Source organism: Chiloscyllium punctatum, chromosome 16, assembly GCF_047496795.1.
Source record: "Chiloscyllium punctatum isolate Juve2018m chromosome 16, sChiPun1.3, whole genome shotgun sequence".
In the NCBI taxonomy this organism is placed as follows: domain Eukaryota; kingdom Metazoa; phylum Chordata; class Chondrichthyes; order Orectolobiformes; family Hemiscylliidae; genus Chiloscyllium; species Chiloscyllium punctatum.
The window spans coordinates 8,370,496-8,393,942 of record NC_092754.1 but is presented as its reverse complement, the minus strand read 5'-3'; the positions used below and the strand labels follow the sequence as shown (position 1 = coordinate 8,393,942).

The 23,447-nt window shown below is 37.7% G+C and overlaps 1 protein-coding gene across 13 annotated transcripts in view; it reads right to left on the bottom strand.

The window, feature by feature from the left end:
- Positions 1-1,162: 1,162 nt before the first annotated feature.
- rerea (arginine-glutamic acid dipeptide (RE) repeats a) overlaps positions 1,163-23,447 on the bottom strand; it is a 566,413-nt gene continuing 544,128 nt past the window's right edge. For 10 of the 13 annotated variants that reach the window (XM_072586150.1, XM_072586156.1, XM_072586157.1 and 7 more), the window contains 4 exons: positions 14,571-14,717; positions 11,830-12,007; positions 5,520-5,586; positions 1,163-3,487 (listed from right to left, as the gene is read on the bottom strand). In XM_072586150.1, the coding sequence (XP_072442251.1) occupies positions 5,544-5,586; positions 11,830-12,007; positions 14,571-14,717 (368 nt within the window). In that variant the 3' untranslated portion in view covers positions 1,163-3,487; positions 5,520-5,543. Of the gene's footprint in view, positions 3,488-5,486; positions 5,587-11,829; positions 12,008-14,570; positions 14,718-23,447 lie in introns of all 13 variants that reach the window. The other 3 variants (XM_072586154.1, XM_072586163.1, XR_011962674.1) reach the window with 2 other exon arrangements.

The window sequence follows — 23,447 nt, the reverse complement described above, 5'->3', positions numbered from 1 at the left end:
GGTTATTTAATCAGGCCCACTCGTGCTCTTCCCAATTCCACCATTAATGACCCTTCTAAAGCAGAATATGGATTTACCTTTTGGAAGTTAGTCTTGAACATGCTTCAGGCAGAGCAGGCCAGATCATCATAACTCCAGGTTGTGAATGTTTTTGTGCCAATCTTCCCTTGTCCTTTTGAAAGTTTTTAAAAAATTGTTGTCCGCTGATTATTGACCTATTAGTGGAAACTGTTCTCTTTATTCTCTTAATTAATGGAATATAATATTATAATTCCACTCATGGTGGAGCAGTAAAACATATTTATGAGAAATCCTTAAGATGAAATAAATGAGCAACAATCCCTACCCCACAACTCCCCACCCACTCTCACCACCTTGTCACCTGAAGGCTGGAGTAAAGCTTCCCATTCATCATGAAAGACATGAAATCATAGACAGCGTTTTAGTTAAAGATTGTAAGGTCTCTGTCTGCTACAATCCTAAGGTGTAATTCCAGGTCACAAATATGAACAAGGATAGGAACATCAGTGTTGTAATTTTATAATAATTATGATAATAGAGCAGCACTGTATCAGAAGGACAGGTCAAACCCCTCCCCCTTGTTAAATTAGGAGTATTTAAACCCATTGAAGGCAAAGGTAAGGAGACACTTTTTTTTCAATCAGAAGGCTGAGTGACTTTGAAATTCCCTTCCTTAAAAGGCAATGGATACAGAATTTTAAAATATTTGGAGGTATATAAATTCTTGATTTTGAAAGATTATTGGGAATATGCAGAAACATTGAATTGAGGTTAAAATCAAATCAGCCAAGTTCTTATTAAATAGTGGTGCAGGCTCAATAGGTCAAGTGATCTAACTCTTATTCCATGTTCATATGTTCTAATACTTAATCAGTGGCTGCATTCAGAACAATCTGATGTCAATCAATCAAAGGCAGAATCATTCAATTGTCAGTTTTTATCATGAAGTGCTTGTAATGGTTAGGTTACCAAACTTACTGAGAATAAAATGGCCTCCACGGTAACCTAATTAGTTGTCTTTATACATATACAAGAAGCAAACCATTTTAACTAGTGCAAACATCAGCACATTGGAAACCAATAGTGAGAAGTGAGCTGAGATTTTGACCTAATGTTTTGTAGCTAAATGAAAACATGAACATTGCAGCTCTGTCTGGTTTATTTAAGTCACAAATATTTCAAAAATTACAAAATACTCAAATGGAGAAAACACAGGACTCACAATCTTTGCTTCTACTTCTTGTTTACATTGTGTTATCCCATGGCAAACTACTATTATATACATTAAGCTTCAAGATATATATAAATTTAGCATCAGAATGTACATTCTGCTAATGCTGCAGTGAAATAAGAAGCTGGACCATTGACAACATTAAACATTATACTTCGGAAAACACAAAAGCAAAATAAAAACTTGAACCTTTGTGTCACTATCCAGGGTGTGAGCACACCATGTAGTTCGTTCTTTTTAATTAAACACAGTCCTATGACAGTGAACACCACATAACAGTCTACAATGGAAAATATACAGTCCTTGATAAAATCAAGGGGAAAGACAAATACGCACCATCAGGAAACCAGTTACCCAGTGCAGACATCAGCCAGACTCTCTGCATTCAGCTTCTGACAACAAAGTGATACCTTCTTTGATAAAATGTAAAGTTCAAACTTTCAAAACCATTTTAAGAGTGGTATTTTCAGTTGTTTAAGATATAAAAACATTATTAACAAAAGAGCAATATCAGTCAGCCCCTGCTCTAAAGTTAATGTTATTCACTGACAGATTTTCAGCTCAGTTTGCTGGTATCTCAGATACCCACACTGCTGAAATCAGACATTAATGCATCATGGTAAAGGACTGAAGTAAAATGAGTATAAATCTCTGCAAGGTAATCAAAAGCCCAAAACCAAAATAGCTGCTATGATATATATATTATAAAAGGGACTTAAAAACTGAATCTTTTTGATTGACGATAATTATTCTTTGAATCAACATCTTTTCAGAACATTTATTTCAGAAATAGAAAGGACTTTTCTACCAGTAAGCACAAAGCCTTTGTTCTACCTCAAACTCTCCTCATGAAAAGTTTTCCCATCGAGTGAGAAAAGTACACTTGTGTACAACGTACTTCTACAATGGGGAGGTCTGAGCTGCTTAAATGTTTGACAACAAACTTCTGTTGATTGACAGAGTGACAGATGAGTGATCACAATCAAGAATAACACAGAAGTTCAATTCATACTTTTGGTCCTATTTTCCCGTACTCCCAAACTGTTTACCTAATCTTTGTGAAGACGACTTGTGACACTTTAATGCCCTTGAATCTGATATTTAATTATGGGCTGTCGGTTTTCTCCATATGCGAACGTAGGTTGACAAGTAGAAAATTAGCATGATGCCACAGTTATGTGCAATACTTTAATGCATGTTTAATGAAAGCAAAAATGCTCGATGTTACGTTAAACGCAAATACAAAAGTAGCTTATTTGTTCCTAATTTTTTAAAATATTAAATCATAAAATTATCACTATAAAACAGTGGTAAAAGATTCAACTGTCTCAAATATTTTGGATACTGAAAATATTTTTAATGATTTGAACAGAGAGCCTAGATTTCTTTCATGCTGTTGGCAAGAGATCAGTCTAGTAATAGTCTGCATTGTTGACCAGCATGGTATGGGATGCCCAAACCCAGTGATGGTAAAATACTATTTATGTAGCCTTTTATTATGTTCATTAAAATCTATGTTGACGTTTGTCTGGACCACAATCCCTGCAACCTTTTGATGCATGCCACTGCTACTAGACACACAGAAAAAACACTCCATTTCAGAGGAAACATTACCACACAGCTAACTTCTCCTTTAATTAAAGGAGTTGAAGCTGTTTAAAACATTTAACTTTTGCAATCTGTTATCCAATTAGAAATCCACAACTAATCCTTTACTTATAAGTTTAATTTTCTTTATTTACAAACTCAAAAGCCATGCCATAGATTTGACTTTTCTTTAAAATTATGAGGATATCCTACATATTATTTAAGGAGTAATAAAATGTACTATAGTACTTATAATCAGAACTTAAATCTGTTAACTTTTTGTGTTTTGTTTTAGTTAGGTTGCATTGTGCAGTGACCGTTTGAAACTCGGTCTAGTACCATTACAAGAACAGCTGGAAACACTGCTCAGCGTGCATTTTTGACTGTCATATAATCAAATGCAATGTCGTGCAACGATCCACAGCCATCCCCCTCCACAGATGAATATTACAAAATAAAATCATACGATCTTTTTTGGTGGGGTGAGGGGATGGGGTTGGAAATCTTTTTAGGAAGATCTCTTTTTGTCATTCTTGCAGGATGTCAGAGCTCCTTCCAAAGTACTGGTTGATTGACCTTTGCCCGTCTGAGTGAGCCTTCATATGGTTCAGGAATTAAAGTGGTTTGTCACTTTCCTTTTTCAGACGGCTATAAGAGAAACAGAATGATACTCATGAAAAAAAAGACATCTTGAGATGATTTATTTGAGAAAAACATCCTTCAGATGTGTTTAATTAAAACAAAGTTGTATATTTTACTCACTTACCTGTGCTTAAAAAAAAGCTGAAAAATACAAATCTCCATTAAAGATAGTTTGGTCCATGATAAATCAGACAAGCTTTAGGCCAAATTGGACAGTACACACGTTTCAATGGAAAAGTTAATTATCCACAACTTAACAAAAACACATTCACTGAATATAATGATGCAACATTCTCAACCTGACAAGGCCAGAACACATCATGTGCATTAACAATTTCCATGGACCCTGATTAGAGCAAACTAAATGGAAAGGTTCCAGCAGATAAATTCCGCACGCAGATATTCAGGCTCACTACTGAGAATTTGATGGCCTTACCAGTTGTATATAGGAATTAGTGGAAGTTAGTCTGATCTGTCAATTCTTACTGATCTGTACTGCAACTCCAAATATCCATCTTTACTTGATACCCTTACCCAGAAGAAAATCTAACAATCTGAGTCATTACACTGCAATTAATCCAGAGTCCACAACATTTTGGGGAAGACAATTCCAAATTTCCACTAGCCCTGAAGTGTTTTCTGATTTTCTATCTTAAATAGTTAAATTCTTCATACTACATCCCTGTTTGGATTTTCTCAACAAAGTGAAGCATTTTTCCAGATCTCCTCCATTAAATTGCTTTCTCATTTTGAACACCTTGATTTGCTTATCCCTCAATCTTCAAAACTCAAGGCAATACGAATCAGATTTATGGAATCTAATCTCAATGTAGCCCTGGTAGCAATATGAAGAATCAATGATGCATCCCTTCCAAAACTAACACTGCACTCCTGAGGTTTGGTACCCAAATGCGCTATTCCAAATGAAGCTGAAAAAAAAAGCTGTGCACAGCTGAAGCATCCTTTCTTCACTTTTGTATTTTAAAGCTTTGAAATATAATTGAAACTTTACAAATCCATGACTTCTATCACCTAGAAGGACAAGGGCAGCAGATACATAGGAACACTGCCACCTGTAAGTTCCCCTTCAAGGGACACTATTCTGATCTGGAATCCAGAACTCTATTGGGTGTTCCTTCAGTGCTGCTGGGTCAAATTTCTGCAACTTTCTTCCTAACAGTGTTGTGGATGAACCTACACCACACACACCTGCAATTTGTTCACCATCACTTTTCCAGAGGGCAGTTAGGTTGGGCAATAAATTCTGACCCAGCCAGTGATGCTCATGTCACAAGAACAAAATAAAACAAAACTCTATTAGCATTCTTAGTTACTTTCTGTGTATATATGCATTAGGATTTAGTGACTTTTGCTGAAGTGACCTTTATTGACATCAATGTCTCTCTGCTTCTTGACACTCAACAAAATATCCTAGCACTCTCTGACCCAAAGTGGATGACATCACAGTTGCCCACACCGAACTCCATTCACCATCGTTTCTAACCCACTCTCAAACTGTGGAGATCTTTTTGCAACTTTGTACGGTTGAGACAATTTTTACTGCAACTCCACACCCACCCACTCCCCAAACCTTACTACGGGGATGCTCTTAAATTCTCAGCTACTATTGCAATTCCTGAAGAGTGTGCTGATCTACAAGCAACACCCATAAGATGATGTTTAATACAGAATGCAATGGAAATCGTTCAAAAATACCATGAGAAGAAAGTAAACACAGGCATGCAAGTGTCATTGCTGTTGATTATAAAGGTTCTTCGTTTCAAAAATTTAACGTAGTACAAAAGATGTCTTCGCCTGTGCTGTGCACTGTATTACGATTTGCATTTTCTAATGGCTCAAGGCAGTTGAGGCTTTTTTTTAAAGGTATGCTCAATATTTGGCATAATTTCTAGGGGCTATATTCAAAACAAAACATAAATGGCAAGTTTTCACCATGCTAATTTTTTGAAACAAATCCAATATCTGATTAGAATAAGTCACTTACAAGTCTTGTTGCAATCTAATGAGAAGTCTTTACCTCACAGAATTCACCAGTCAGTCTTTATGGGTTACATAAACAGGTGCAGCTAGGGTTTCCACCTTGCCTAATGGTGAAAGGAATCAAGAGGTGGATGAGAAAGGGTCTGTATCATGCTTTTCTTTTGTTGTTTCTGTGTTTCTCCTCTTTCAATCTTCAAGGTGCAGGCACTAAGGCCAATGTCACCCTGACCAATAACAGCAAACATTAGGAATTGAGTCTGGGAGCTACCTGATCTATGTGGCTCAGTGTTTCATCACTTAATGGAATTGCCTGATGAACGTTAAATTTTATTTGTTGAAATTTCAGTAGTGTGTCTTGGAATGTTCAAAGTATTATAGAAATACAATTTCTTACTGAATCACTGGTCGATACTATTCCTTAATGAGGTTGTTTCAGAATAAGGGATCAAATCATTTAGGACTGAGATGAGGAGAAATTTCTTCACTGAAAGCATGTGAACGCTTAGAATTCTTTTCAGATCGTTGAAGATATTCCATTGTCGAATCTATTTAAGGCGACTTACAGGCTTTGGTCTCTCAGACAATAAGGGTAGTGGGCAGAAAAGCAGATTGAATTCAAACATCAGCGAGGTTTGTACTGAATGGTGGGGAAGGCTTGAAGAATTGTATGGTTGAGTCCTGTTATCTTAAGTTTATTTTTTTCATTCATTTCTTTCATTCTCTCAGCTGCTCCTGAAATTACAGGCTTATTTCTAGATTTACTTTTAGATTTCTTACTGTTATTACATTTCAGTTGTATAAGATGTTTATTTTGATTCATTTTTGATTCTTTTATAGTCAAAAAAGCAAAATAAGTGTGTAATTTTTTTCAAACTGAGTTGGGTTAACAAAATCTTTGGAAAGGTCTACACATACCTTAATTCTACATTTCTTAGTTACTACACTTTAGTAGTACAAGATCTTTTTTTAATTTGTCTTCAGTTTTTTTTATAATCAAAAACATAAAAAAGCAAAAATAAACTAAAAGAAACAGATTTATTTTTAAATGAAGTTCTGATAATGGACCTTTTGGATAGACCTACATGTGGTCAGCTCTGGAGTGAGATTTTTTTAAAATCAGAAGATGGAAAGCTGCATGCTGGATCATTTGAGTCGTTATTTTTCATTTTGATTGTCCAGCTAATAGGTTATTTTATTTAAGATTTATATGTTTGATTTTTATTTCTTGTATTTTGCATGCTTAACATTGTTTCTTTGGGTAAGGAAAGGTAGTTTATTTCATATATAAGGTGCTATTGTAATCTGCTTCTTTTCACGCTTAATAGCGTTCAGGGTATAAGAGAGACAGAGTTACATGGCTGGTAGATTTAGAGATGTGATTACACATCAGGATCAGTCAGATAGATGGGCAATTGTCAGGGCAGGTAAAAAGGTAGTTCACAAGCTTCCTGTGTCTATCCTTCTCTCAAACAGATACTCAGTTTTCGGTACTGTTGAAAAGAATGGTCGCTCAGAAGAAAATAGAAGAGGCAGCCAGATCTTGGGCACTAAGGATGAATCTTACAATAGGTGAGGTTTGACAAGATTCAAAAGAACAATTGTTACAGGGGACTGTCCTATCAAACTGCATTTATTTCAATGCAAGGTCTTATAAGGTAAGGCTGATGAACCCGGGGTTGCTTGGGAACACGGGATTGGGACATCACAACTATTACAGAATTTTGGCTGAGGGATGGACAGCTCAATGATCCAGATTTTAGATGCTACAGGAAGAATAGAAAGAGAGGTAAAAGAGGAGACAGATTGGTGTTTTTGATTAAGGAAAACATTATCGTTGTAATGAGAGAAGAGATTGCTGAAAAATCACCCAGTGAAAATATATGGGTTGAAAATAGAAATAAAAAGGAATAATCACAGTGATGGGACTATACTGTAGACCCTCCAATAGTCAGCAGAAAATCAAGGAACAATTATACAGAGAAATCTCAGATATATGTAAGAATAATAAGATTGTAACAGTAGGTGATTTCAATTTTCCAAAACTTAACTGGGAGTGCCATAGTGTTAAAGGTTTGGACGGTGAACAATTTATTTAATGTGTTCAAGAAAATTTTCTTTATCAATATGTAAACGTTCTGACTAGTGAAGGAGCAAAACTTGACCTTGTGTTGGGCAGTAAGACAGAGCAAGTGACTGAAGTGATAGTAGGGGATCACTTTGGCTCTAATGATCATAATGCTATTTGGAAAAGGATAAGCCTTCCATAAAAAATCACAGTTTTAATTGGAGAAAGGCAAATTTTAATGGTATGAGACAAGCACTTGCAAAAATTGATTGGAATAGGCTGGCCCTATTCCACAGATAAATGGAAATCTGATAAGTGGGAGATTTTCAAAACTGCAATAAGAGGAGTTCAGAGTCATCATGTTCCTGTTTGAGTGAAAGGTAAGGCTAGTAGGATTAGAGAACAATGGATGAAGATATTGACGTTCTATACAAGAAAAAAGAAGAACCATATTAGTATATAGATAACGGAGTTCAAATGAATCTCGAGTATAGGGGCATACTCGAAAGGGAGATCAGGTAGGCAAAGAGGATATGAGATAGCCTTGGCAAATAATGTTAAGGATAATACAGAGATTCTGCAAGTACGTTAAGAGCAAGATAGTAACTAGAGAGAGACCCTTAACGATCAAAAAGATCACCTTTGTGTTGAACTTCAGGAGATAGGAGAGATATTAAATTAATATTTTGAATTAGTTTTGACTGTGGAGAAAGAAATGGAGGCTAGAGAATTCAGGGAAATAAATGTTGACGTTTTGAAAGTACAGAGTAAGTGCTGGAGGTCTCAGAAAATATAAAGGGGGATGAATCTCTGGGACCTGATCTAGTGTATCCCAAGATGTTGCGGAGGAAATTGTGGGGTCCCTTGCAGAAATATTTGCATCATCATGGGTGTGGGGCCAGAGTAACTGGAGAGTGGATAATGTTATGTCTTTGTTTAAGAAGGGATGTAAGGAGAATGTAGGAACTATAGACCAGTGAGTCTGGTTTCGATGGTAGGTAAGTTGTTAGAAGTGATTCTGAATGACAGGATTTATAGGAATTTGGAGAGGCAAGGAATGATTAGGAACAATTTTGTGTGAAGGAAATTGTGTCTCACAAACTTGATTTGAGTTTTTTGAAGAAATAACCAAGACGACTGGTGAAGGTAGAGCAGTAGACATTGTTTACTTGGACTTTAGTAAAGCCTTCAACAAGTTTCTGCATTGTGGAATAATTAGTAAAGTTAGATCACATGGGATTCAGGGTGAGCTTGCCAATTAAATACAAAATTAGCCTAAAAGCAGGAGACAGCGTGTGTTGGTGGAGGTTTGTTTTTCAGACTAGAGGTTTGTAACCAGCAGTGTTCTGCAGGGATCGGTGCTGGGTCCACTTTTGTTTGTAAATTATATAAATAATTTAGGTGAGAATATAGAAGGCATGGTAAGTTTGTAGATATACCAAAATTGGTGGTATAGTGGACAATGAAGAATGCTATCTAAAATTGCAAAGAGATACTGATCAATTGGGTCGATGGGCTGAAGAGTGGTACATGGAGTTTAATTTGGATCGATGTGAGGTTTTGAGTTTTGGTTAAACAACAAGGGTATGACTAATACAATTAAAAATAGGGTCCTGGGCAGCAATGTAAAGCAGAGACATCTAGGGGTTCAGGTACATAAATTCGTTGTGGCTTGCATCACATACAGATAGGTTGGTTAAGGTGGTGTTTAGCATGCTTGCCTTCATTGTTCAGACCTTTGAGTTTAGGAATTAGGATGTTATGTTAAGGTTGTACGGGATGATGGTGAAGCCTCTTCTGTTACCCAGTTCTGGTCACCTTGTTATAGGGAAGGATATTATTAAGCTGGAGAGGGTTCAAAAGAGATTTACCAGGATGTTGCTTGGTATGGAAGGTTTTGGATATAAGGAGAGACTGGGACTTTTTTCACTGGAGTAAGATATTGAGGGGTGACCTCATAAAGGTTTAAAAAATCATGAGGGGTATAGATAAGGTGAATAGCAAATGTCTTTTCCCTGGGGAGGAGGGTTTCAAAACTAGGGGCATATTTTTAAGATGGGAAGAGAAAGATTTAAAAAAGACATGAAGAACAATTTTTTTTAAAAAACAGTGTGGTTCATGTATGGAATGAACTTCCAAAGGAAGTGGTGGCTGTGGGTAAAGTTATAACATTTAAAATGCATTTAGATAAATACATGAAGAAGAAATGTTTGGAGGGATACAGGCCAGGAGCAGGCAGGTGGGACCAGTTTAATTTAGGATTATGTTCAGCATGAACTGGTTGGACCGAATGCTTTGTTTCCGTGCTCTATGATTCTGGGTGAACATTCAATAAAGCATCTAATGTCATATTTTGCTTTATTTTGCCTCTGTAAAATGCCTTGGGATGTTTTATATTAAAGACTACATAAATACTAGTTAGTGGTGTCATATACTGTCCCAAACACATGATGCTCAAATACTAATTGCTTAGATCTGCATGGTCCAACGCATGACTTACCTAATCTGTGCAGAACTACATTTCAAGTCTAGCGTAAACACGATGGCTTTTTGAAATATTTAAATGAAGCATTGCTTCTTCGAGACTTATGGTCCAGCAAACAACTGGTATAATTCTCATAGGCAATGGTATTTGGAAACTCTTTGTTATAAGACCACAAAGTGATGAAGTGACATTGTTTTTTATATGTAGACAAACACATGGGTAATTTTGAATTTAATTATTTTCTGGACAAATACTTAGGAATCCTTACGAAGACCAGAAGTAACAGCCTAAAACATGGGTACATTATTTTAGAAGTTTTGTGTGACAGCTTTGTTGGATATTTCTGGAAAGCACAGGCAAGTAGTAATAATTGATTAATCATTAAAAATTAAAGGTTACACAATAACAAAACTGCTACCATTTTCAAGGGCTACTAAATTTAGTACATCAGTTAACAAGAATTTTTAACAAACTGTCATTTATTTGCACTGAGGCATTGTTTAATAATATTTCCAATTTACAAGTCAATTGTAGGTTATGTTTTCAAAATTTGATTATTTCAGATTGGTTCAGTTCAAGATCTCTGTAAACTTTTGCCAGGAGTCTGTGGATTACTGTGCACAGTGCATGGAACAAAATGCAAAGAACTTCACCTCCCACTGAGTGACATTCTCACTGAGTTGATGAACAAGAAAATCAGTATTTTTGATGAATACTCTAAAACAGGGAGTCTCCCTTTCTGTGTGCTTACTTGTATCTCATCTGAAACAGAAGTCAGATTTTCTTTTTGTTCATATAAGAAATTGGAAAATATTGCACACAAAATCAAAGCCTTGCTGGATCTACCATGATTGGAAAAGTTAGTGCCAAAATGACAAAGCTAAAAGATCAAATGCACTGAAAACTTTCAACACTGATTTAAAATAATAGGTGAAAATATTTGCATTGCCAGTAATTTCGAAAAAAAAGACAGCTTGTTTCCATAATAATGATGTCGATGTCAGAGATTAAAAGTTTAATAATTTTCAGCAGACAGTAACACTATTGTAAAGTTACTGGAATAGCAATCCAGGGGCCTGGACAAATGCCCCTGGGACATGAATTCAAATTCTACCACAGCAAATGGTGAAATTTAAATTTGATAGGAAGCAAATATGGACAAAAATGTATAACGTACTGGATTATTATAAAAACATACCTGCTTCAATAATGTTCTTCAGGAGCGGAGAGTAAATGTTTTTAAATAGTCTCACCTATACCTGACTCCAGAACACACCAATATGGTAGACTATTAACTGCCTTTTGAAATGGTCCAACAAACCATTTATCCACTGTAGTTCTACTTACTACAAGGCCAAGAGAGATTCAAGAAGGCAGCTCATGGTCAAATTGGGGATCAGCAGAAGTCTTGGCCCCGCCCAATGATGTTCAGATCCCAAGAACAAATTTCAGAAAAATGTATGCCAAAGCGAAAAAGGGCTAGCATATCAATTAGAGGCAGTACACTCCTGCTTGTTCCCATTTCAGTTCTGCTAAGATGCTCTTTAGAGAGAAATTCTGACCTCAGCTGAGAAATCAAGACATAAATGAGCATTCTTGCACAAGGTCAGCTACTCCTGTTGGGTTCAGATCAGATTTTACAATACTCTGTAAGTATTAACTATCAACATTCTGATTCAAAATGAGTACTGTAAATCATCTTAAGGTCAGAACAATCCCACGTGAAGAATTCAATTAAATGAAATTTATATCTATTTTAAAGTGAAATGCTGAACAGCAAAGTTCAGTTATTCTTACCTATAATAGTCTTCTTGCCCAGGAAGGGGACCTCCGTGCATATGGTGATGGCCATGTAGCCATTGCTGTTCCATTGCTAGTCTCTGTAGTTCTGCTGACTGGGCGTGCATTGCCTGCAGTTGGTGTGCTGCTGACATTGGAGCTGGGATAGCACCAGGCAGGTCTCGATATGGTCCACCTGAAAGCAAAATGACAGGAGAGATCAGTTGCCTGTTCTTACACAGGTTGTAAACTGTTACATGCTGAAAGCATAGGATCAACAAATAAAAACAAACTGTAAATGAACCATTTGGTCAAATTCTAATCTAATTAAAAAAAATTAATGTGACGTGGGCATCACTGTCCATCTCTAATTGCACTCGAGAAGACAGTGGTAAGCTTTGTTATTGAACCACTACAGTTCTGCATTACAGGTACACCTATGCTGCTGTTAGGAAGAGAACTCCAGGATACTGGACCCAGTGAAGTGGAGGAATGGCAGTATAATTCAAAGTCAGGATGGTATGCAGCTTGGAGAATGTACAGGTCATGATGGTGCTCCCATGCATGTGTAGCCCTTTTACCTTGCTCTTGGTCCTAGAGGTCACAGGATTTGAAGATGCTGTTTAAGGAGCCTGGTTAAGTTGCTGCAGTACATTTTATACTTGGTACACACTATAACAACTGTACATTCATAGTGAAGCGAGTGAATGTTGTGTATGGGGAATGTGTTGTCTTGGATGAGCTTCTCAAATGTTGTTGGAGTTACATTTATCCAGGCAAATGGAACAGATTTACCATACTTCTGACTTGCAGGTAGTAGACAAGCAGAGGGTGCCACAAGGTGAGCTACTTGTTGCAGAATTCCTAGCCTCTAATCTTTCATTTCCAAGTCAAAATCTTTGGATTCAAAACCTTAACTGTGTTGCTCTCCACCGATGTTGCCAAACCTGCTGAATTTCTCCAAGATTTTCTGTTTTTATCTCTGACTTGCACTTGTTGCCACAGTATTTATATGGTTGGTCCAGTTCAGATTCCAGTCAATGGAAACTCCCAGGATTCGAGGGGAGGGAGTGGAATTTAATGATGGTTATGCCATTTGTATCAAGGGGTGATGGTTGCATTCAATCTGGTTTGAAATGGCTATTGCCCACCATTTGTGTGGCACAAGTGTTGCATGTCTCTTATCAGCCCAAACCTTGACATTGTCCTGGTCCAGCTGCATATGGTCAGTGATTACTTCTATACTTGAGCAGTCACAATGATGCTGAACATTTTACCATCATCAGCAAATGTCCCCAGTTCTGGCCTTATGAAGGAAAGAAAGTTATTGATGGAGAAGCTAAAGATAATTTGGCCTTGGACATTAGCCTGTGCAACTCAAGGCTGTGATGCTGCCATTCCATTGTGTGGACCTGGAAGCCTGGGTACAAGTGCTTGCCTGCTCCAGAGGTGTGTAATAACATCTCTGCACGGAGTGTTTAGAAAACAAATCTACCTTGACGAACTCCTGTAGTAACACCCTGGGGTTGAGATGATTTGACAACATTCACAACTAACTTGTTTTGTATCACTTCAATCAGAAGGCAACTTCACCATGATCCCCACTGACTCCAGTTTTGCTAGGGATCGTGGAAGCCAAACACAGTCAAATTCTGCTTTGATTTCAAGGTGAATCACTATGCTCTTCCCTCTGGAGTTCAGTGTTTTTTTGTTGTTGTTTGGACTAAAGTTGTAGTGAGGTCAGGTGCTAAGTAGCACTAACTGAACCCCAAACTGGGAAACAGTGAGCAGGTTATTTCTGAGCAAATGCTGGTCGCAGCACTGTCAACATCCCTTCCATCACTTTGCTAATGGTTAAGGGCCAACTGCAAGGACAGTAATTATCTTGGTTGGAGTTGTCCTGCTTTATGTGAGCAGAGCATACCAGTCTGAGCTTAAGGAGTGGGATAGGATGAACCCAGAGAAAATGTGAAGTGTGTGACATTGTAAGACGAGTCCCTGAGCATGACCAAGCCCAGGTGTTGCGTGACTTGCCTATGGGACAGCGCTCCCAATTTAAGATGAATAGCCAGTTGTTACTAAGGATGACTTTGTGGTATTGACAGGGCTGGCTGTACCATTATTATTTCCAGATCCTAGTGAATGATGGGTTGTCTGTTCTTTCTCATTCCTTCTCCTGGACCTCATTGTAGTTTTATAAAACTGAGTGACTTGCAGGGCCAATTTAGAAGGCATGTTTAAGACACTACCACAATGCAATGGATTGAGAATTACATGTGGGCTAGACTAGGTAAGGACATAAGTGAAGGAGATGGCTTATTACAACAATGGACAAAGATTCTGTGGTCACCTTTAGACTAGGCTTCTAATTTAAGGTTTATAAACGGAATTCAAATTTCAACATTTCCCATGGAGGGATTTGAACCAATGTTTTGTTTTATTGCTTTAAGAACAAAGAACTGTGAATGCCAAAGATCTGAAACAAAACAAACTGGAGTAACTCAGCAGGTCTGGCAGCATTTATGGAGAAATGTCAACTCTGCTTTCTCTCTACAGATATTACCAGACCCAAGTTTCTCAAGCAATTTCTGGTTCTCCCCCTATAGTATTAGCTAGGTCTCTGGATTACCAGTCCAGTGATACAATTAAATTAAGGTAGGTTTATTTAAATTTAAATAATCTATTACTGAGATATAAGCATAACCTCTCAAAATATTAATATACGGAATTAATTATTTTGGATGTGTGAATTTTCTTACCAAAGACAGGATGATGCCTGAGCATTTCATGTTCATGTGGAGCCTGGGTCAATAGTGGGTTGGGTATTGCACCTGGTGGGTATGGAAAACGAGCCAAATGGGGCCCAGCTGCTAGAGGATCCACCAATGGATGCACACCTCCTGAACCTAGTTTTAAGGAAAAAGAAAAATCTTTTGAAACTACTGGGCACAAAAAAAAAACTCAGACAACAAGAAAAGTAACTGTATTGTTTATATCGTCTAGCTTAGTGCAACAAGCTATAAGCATTGTGAATGAGGTTTTAAATATAATAACTAATATCATCTTCTTCTCCAGTCTCTAAAGATGAGCCAGGCTATTGTAAGCTTGGCGTCCTATTATCACCAGTCATGGTGACATCCACCTCTATATCACTGCTGGTTTCTGACAAACATTGGGCTCCTCTACTGAACCCCTTACACATTAACACACCCTTTAGACTTGTAACAATTCCTTTGTTAGTCTTTGTCGTCTTCCCACTCACCCATCTCCACATGACGCAAACGTGAAATTGTCTAGTCTAGATAACTGGATTAATATAAGCTCTCCAACCCTAAGTGCTTAAAGTCCTTGGGTCTTGGTCCTTGTTGCAAGATCCAACTTTGTGACCAAAATTCTCTATCCATTGACCTGAAATTGGATCGTTTTTCAGGTTTTCCTAAAACACACTAAATTTCCTTAAGTATGCAATTAAGAGAAATCTTACCCACATAAGGCCCTTCTTCAGTACGTCATCTGAAGTGAATAGGGCAAGTTTCATGCCTTCTGCAATCAGTATTATTTAGTAGCACTTAGACCATGCATCAAGACCAACTGAAGTTGCACTCTTCATAAACAAGATTCTAAACGCCTTCCTGTGAAGCCAAGGGGAGCAGAAACACTCCTGTCCTGTGGTAAAAAAGCCAACTGCTGTCGGCTGTGATTGGTGCAGAGTCCCAAGCTTCACAACCTTTCTTCCCTGCTAAACAGTGCTTACCCTAAGGTCATCGTCAGTGAAGGAGGCCAAGTATCCTGAAATTTGACAGGACAAAATGGCTAGGTGTTTGACTTAAAACAATATTAAATGAGCAGATTCCATTTGTTCATGGTCAGCCTTTTGCAATCTGATCTCATGTCCCAGATTGCACAAAATGAAAGCTAGTTTTTCCACACACCACATTAGACCCTGACAATCCATCTCAGGAGCAACGTGGGACTTGTGCATATGCATCAGCATAACCATGTTATTTTGGAGAACACAATGCTAAACATTTCACCAACCTATCTATTAATTATCAGCTCAGCAATTTAGGGCTACAGGAAGATGGAGGGGGGGAGGGGGGGGATGAGAAATGAAAATAAGGAATTAGTTCAGTGAATTGCTGAAGTATATCTTTTAACAAATGGAGAGAAAGTATGAGAATGAAACAGATTTATGGGTCACATAGACTTCCTGAAAATCTTCAAAGGTTAGTTAAATGCTTTTCTTGGAATGGTTCTTTTCTTTTTTAAAGGAGCCTACTATGTTCAGATACATACCACAAGCAACCATTCCACAGTTATGATGTTATGATCACAATACCTTAAATACTGAGAACATAGAATTAAATTTTCCTGCAATTGTCCATGGATTTAGATGATACAATGTTTAAATAAGCAATGGCCATGCACAAGCAATGCAGTTTTCATCGGGAATTTGGAAAAATCATGAGCTGGCAAAACTGAGTACAGGGCAATGCACAGTCTCACCGATGGAAGGTAACTGGGTTCTCTTAGAGGCCTCCCTTGACAGGGACTGTGTCAAATTAGTTGCAGTTTTCCCATGACATTGACCACACTCGAAAGTACAGTATTGGCTCAAAAGAGCTTTGAGACACCAGAGTGTTGTGAAGGATGTTATACAAAGTCAAGCTCTTTTTTTTACATGCAAACATTAGAGACTGATGATGCAATTTAGACCTTTACTTTGATTCCGTTGCAATATGCACAGAGTGTGCTGTCCTTTCTAGGAATATTGGGCACCTTGGAGCAGCAGGCACTGAAGGCAGATGATTTAATTGATTCCTTATGGAGGAATGGGAGCACTGCCAAGGGCCTAGTGGAGAAATCACTGGCCTTTACTACTCTGGGTTTCCCCCACTTTTATGACAATGATTATACCTGGTGCAAGAGACGACAGAGCTGCAACGGAGCCTATTTTTTTTTCCTTCCTGGGATTGGGCATTGGTAGGAAGGCCAGGATTTGTTGTCCATCACTGATTGTTCTATGAGATAGTGTTGGCTGCAGTCTGTGTGAAGGCACTCCTTCCTGCTATTAGAGGTGCGTGCATATGTGTACACCGCACGCAAAAGTGCGTAGGTATTGAGAGTGAGTGAGTTAGTGTGAGAGAGCGAGTGTGCATGAGAGTCAGCAAGAGACAGACATGTGTGCGTTTGGTTTGGGGGGGGGGGGGGGGGGGGGGTGTTGAGATTTTGGTCCAACCATGATTAGAAAGGACCACAGTCACTCATTTCCAAATCAGGCTGTGCTTACTGCTCTTGCCCTCTAACCTCATACTTTCCCATCTGGCAGTATAAACTCTTCTTTAAAGAGTCAAATCAATTGTGCAATAACTTTAGTTGAACTGCACGGGATGTGCATGTTCGTATTATAAACCTGGATTATGAAAAAAATGCTATCGGTTTTCAATGTTTCAATTTTAACAAATCCCCAAATTAATTCTGCATAAGTACAATCAATATTCCCTTATTTATCTAGGGATACAAATTATTTTATTAAGCCAAAGCTATTGATGTAATATCTATGATATATTTTTGGGATAGAGAACTTATTCTAAAAGAATAAGATCAGTATTTTCCAGGTCAGTTTGGACTGCAGCTGAACTCTCGGTGAGAAACGTTCAACATAACTGCAAGGGGAAGGAGGTCAATTTGCTAACCTCTTCGTTTATTTGGGAATCAAAAATGATGACGGCTGCTGACTTAGTCTACATGTTCTAACATGGAGGATATATGCAGTGTCTTTAACATAGCAAAGCCGCTCAAGATACTTTAAAATAGAATCCCTACAGTGTGGAAACAGGCCCTTCGGCCCAACAAATCCACACTGACCCTCCGAAGGGTAACCCACCCAGGCCCATTCCCCTACCCTATATTTACCGTTGACTTCTGCACTTAACCTACACATCCCTGAACACTATGGGCAATTTAGCATGGCCAAATCACCTGACCGGCACATCTTTGGATTTTGGGAGGAAACCCGCGCAGACATAGGGAGAATGCTTCACACGAGCATTATGAAACAAAACATGACATAGAATCACATTAGGTGACATTAAAGCAGATAACTGAACCCACATTCAAAGAGATGGATTTAAAAGGAACAAAAACACAGAGAGAGGGGTTTAGGGGAAGAGTTCCAGAAATTTGGGCTTGACAGCTGAACATTCAGCAACCGATAGTGGAGCAATTAAAATCTGGATGTTCAAGAGGCCAAAATCCAAGAAGCACAGATATCTCAAGAGGCTGGTGCAGATGACACAGATACAGAGGGGTAAGACGATGGGGAGATTTGAAAACAAGGATGAGAATTTTAAAATCAAAGCTTTGCTTACTGGGGATGTAATGTACAACTGAAAGCATAGGAGTGACAGGTTAAAAGGACAATGTAAATTGGACAAAGTTTGGACGAACCCAAGTTTATGAAGAACAATAGGGAGCTGGCTAGTAATATATTTGAATAGAAACATCTAGAGGTTTTAACATAGTTGGCAGGGTTTCAGTAGCAGATAAATTGAATCATCTAGATGAATATACGAACAGGAAGGTTTTCGAGGTATATGGGCCAAATGCTGGCAAATGAGACTGAATTATTCTAGGATATCTGATTGGCCTGGACGAATTGGACCAAAGGGTCTGTTTCCATGTTGTAGGTCTCTCTGATTCTATGAATCAAATGTAGAGTCTGGCAATGTTAGAGGTGGGATTAGGTGGTCTCACAGACAGTATGTGCATGTGACTCAACACTAGAAGTCAAATGTGACAGCAAGACTGGATCTCTTTTCCTAGCAGCACAGTCAGCCTATCTATCCTTCACAGACTTCAATGTTCAAGAAGACAGCTCACCGCCACCATCATCTTTGAGGGGCAAAAGGGATGGGCAATAAATGGAATACCCACAGCCCATGAATGGACTAAGTGCATTCCCACCCAGCTAGATGACAGAGGAAACGCACTGCATAAGGATGCCGCATTCAACAATCTCAAAAGCAGCAGACAAGTCAACAAGAATGAGAAGGGATAGTTCACCTTTATCTACAGTCACATGTTTGGTTCATAATTATCATATAGTCAGAAACGGTGCTGCTTCACTAGTGTTCTGAGGTGGCCAGATATTCAGGTCAGCTAAGAGCCACTTTTGAATTTAATCATTCACTTGAGGGACACCTTCACCAAGTCATTTACATGATCACTTTCAGGTTCAGTCACATTCTTCCGAAAAATTACTTATTTCACAAAATCAGCCTTTTGAACAAGAATTCCACGTAGGATAAATGAAAATAGTTAAAAGATTTAACAATGAACCATGGGCATGAAAGATCACGTAAAGATTCTTTTTCATTCACTTGCGGGACAGAGGCATTACCGGGCATTTAGTGCCCATCCCTAGCTGCCTTTGAACGGAGTTGAGTGGCTTGCTAGGTCATTTCAGAAGTCAGTTGAGAGTCAATCACGTTGCTGTGGGTCTGAAGTCACATGGGACGATGGTAGATTTCCTTCCCTGAAGGACATTAGTGAGCCAGACAAGTCTTTCCAAAAATCGGCAATGATTTCACAGTAATTCCCGATGTTCCTTAATATTGAGTTCAAGTTCTATGGCGGGATTTGACCCTTGCTCCCCAAAACATTAGCTGAGTTTCTGGATTAATAGTCTAGCAATAATACCACAAGGCCATTGCCTCCCATCAACTAAAACTGATGCTTCGAAAGTACACGGAGTGGAGATGGCTGCTGATAATGACAAAGGCACTATCCTACCATCGTATTGGTCAAAGTGACATAGTCCAGCAGCCTATCAAGATCTTCTGGTTTCAAAATCACACTGGCATTCTCTGTTCTGGAAATCTCCTCGGTCCGACACCTGATATACTTTTGCCCATCTGTACTTGCACACAGCAGGTTGTCAGCTGAAAAAACTATCAAAGCAGCTGGAATTGTACTGGCATGTAAAGAGATTATCTATACTCTCCAAAACAATCTACTTTTTAATAGTATTTCATGTTGCACAGTGCTTTTTAAATATGTGAATGTCTGCGCATAACCTGGACAACAAGCTCTTCCTATAACATTAACAAAGTGAACTCAAATCATTATGCGGTTTCTTACTATAAATGTAGGCATGGGAAGTTAATCTGTTAGGAGTAAATACTTAAGAACTTTTCACTGATCTATCATTCTTCATGACCACAAAATATTGTAGAATACTTAATTACACTAAGCAATATAATTCTAGCAACTGCTGTCATATAAGAATCCAAAATATCCAAATGGGGGTAATTCCCTTGGTCTTACTTGAGGAGGGAACAGTTTTGGTGGCGACTTGCATTTACTTTACAGTTAATTAACTGATTCAAAGAGATCTCTATCAGTCTTCTGGGTCCCTAGACACTGGGAATTTTGAATTGGCCAAGTTAATTACAACACAATGAACAGTACCAGGCCACTCTGCAATTGAAATGTATTCAGTTGTATTCTATTTTCAGAGCTAATACATGCACCAAGCGAAAATTAAACTCTATGATTGCAGACATGTTTTCGCGAGAAAATGGGTTTGTTATAATGGTAAGTTTCCCAGTATTGGTAGATATATCTTAATGAGAAATAAAATGCTTCCTCTGATGGTCTTTTGTAAGTCACACCAAGTTTTCTTGTTAAACAGAAAGTAATCATTTGATAAATTTTATTTCCTCATTGCCCTGTTTTGTTATAACTAACATACATCAGTTACAAGAAGTCGAACTGCATAATTTTTGGAAAGCTTTTCAGATTTCTGTGCTCCTAAATCATTAGAAAAAGATCAAAATTAAAATTAAGGAAATTGTTTAAAGTTTATGTTGGTTAACACAAACATATTTGTAAATATCCTACGTGGAGTTTTAAACAGCAGAAGTGCCCACTTAAATGAAAACAACTGCAATTGTGCAGGTTCTTGATATTGGAAAATAAAAAAAACTTGTTTTAATATTGCAATTCTCCTAACCACTGGAAGTCTCAAACTAATTAACAACCGAATAAATAATTTTTTGAAGTGTAGTCAATGCTACAATATGAAAAACATGGTAGTCCATTTGCACACAAACTTCCACACAGATAAATGTGATAATGATTGGGTAACCTGCTTATGCAAGGCTGAGTGACACAGATACACGATCACTGCTGATCATCTAGGACTAGAGAGGAGGTGAAATTTCTTCACTTACAGATTTGTGAACACAAACAGTCTCTACCTAGAAGTGTATGGAAGCTTGATCATTAAATATTTAAGCCTGAAGTAGGCCAATCTTTGATATCTTGAGGAATTACGTGAAATGGAATGGTCGGTAAAGTGAAATTGAAACTAAAGGTCAGACAAGAGTGATCTGAATGGCACAAAAGTTTCACAAATTGTTCGATCTTTTCGTGTCCCTACTTCTTATGCCTAATAAGTAGATCTATTTACTTACTGAAAGAGACAAACAACAAGGTGTGTAAGAAAATTTACACATCAATCTTTTAGTTAAGGAAAACAAACTTGGATAACAGGAAAATTTGAGGAATCTATTGGTATTATGAAAAATAGATTTCAGGTTTATTTAAATCTATGGTAAACACAACTGACTAGGTTGACTGTGGAATGACACCAAAACCAATGATTTAGAATTTAGCAAGTATAGATAATTACCACCTGTCTGACTATTAAGAAAAATGAGAAATCAGGTATTAAAGAATAGACTCGAGTTGATAAGAACGTGAGCTGCCTGGTTCAAGGTTCAGAGTAACATACAAGGGATAAATCCACCTCATGTTTTTATTCAGTTTCTCAAAGACGGAGTAAGGTCCAATGATGACACATTATATTGGCCTTCAACGGTTTGATTTTCTGGCAACCAAATGACCTCTCCTGTCCATGTTTGTAGCTCATTCAGCAAGATTCAAATTTCTGCACTAAATTCAAGATGTAAGTTCACATTTCATGTTAGCCTGTGCAGTTCAGCAATTTTCACTGATTAATGGGACTGTGAAATAACAAGCTGATTTTCTAATGGTGTACTGAGACACTTACCTAAGCATTGAATGTGCCTTCTTGAGATTTCCTCCCACGCTCGGCAACTGTGAGGCCTGAGCTAAGCAATTCCTGTAAGTGGGAGTCGAGAATGTGCATTCTCAACACAAAGGCAAGTGCCTTCTTCTGCACTTAAGTTAGTTTAATAATCATCCCAATTTTATTAAAAACAAACTTTTTTTTTTAAAACAAAATTTTACAGCTGATTTTTTTTTCCAAATTAATGACAGTTGTGTGCTAGAATCCAATGATGAAAGGTAGCCAACATGAGTTGCCAAGGAAACAAAATACTGAGTGTTGAAATGAGACAGCTCATCATTGAGCACTGAGGGCATGTTCGAAAATCAGGAAACTTATTCATGGCACATGTGAATGTGAACATTTACTGTTCTAATATACCATGCCTGATGTCTTTTCATTTTATGAAAAATATATTTGCAAATTACAATCATTTCAGAATATTCAGATTCCTCTTCTTTAACACAGCTTACCAACTGTAAATATAACAACCATTAGACTTGACACATAGTGTGTCATTTCTGTGCACTTTTAGTCAAGAACACAATGAGTAAAATGAATAGCATCAGGCTGTAAAACTTATTGGTGTAAAGGAATTTCTCTATCAGTTCTGAACTTGCACGACCACGTGCAATGCTGAATTGTAACTACTTACATAACTTTACTTCAAATCTAGCTACACACCCTTCTGTAAAATGTGCAAATAATCAAATACATACAATTGGTAATGCAATGCTTTTCAACCTTACTCCAACAATTTGTATATTACAAAATCACAATGACAATATTGCTTCATGGATACAGAAAGCCTCATTTATAACGCTTGCATTTGTGCGGCTTGTGTTTTGTGCTTTTAATATGAAATAAGGGCAATAATGCAAAATATGTTGTATATCAGAACCTTACTTTACAACACTGGGCTCGAGCATTTGCTTCATTATGCCAGTATATCAGCCCAATCTGGATAGAATTGGTCAAATCAGTGCAAAAGGTCACATTTATGCATGAATAAGTTAACAGTTTTTGAAATCTTCCATACTTGGATCAAGATCTGCCCAGGGCAACATTGCAAGATTCTGATGATTGTGCTGGTTACAAAAGGATCAAGTTCTGTTAATTTTCATACTTGCACATGTGCTAGTGGGAACATTTAGAAATCTTGTGTCAAAGGACACTTAAGTAGGAAAGCCAACAAATGAAAGTACCAAACAATTTTATAGTTTTTTGAAGTAATTTTCAATCATCTCAGATGGAGGACTGGAGTAAAGTGTTTATTTTTGGTAAGAACCCTAATTTCAACTGTATTCATGAAAGTTTATGAGATTACCATATCGCACTTAGATGGAAAACATGCCATTTTATTGCACTGAACAACATCACTGGCTTGTGGCAGATTTTTCATTTGTGATGTGCAAATTATTTTAGTGAGTGCCTGAATCACATAACCAAATCTGAGCAACTTTACACAAAATTCGGGCATGGTTTGCCTGATTTAACTCTGAAGCTGAAATTCTACTTCCCTGTATTTAAGATTCATAGT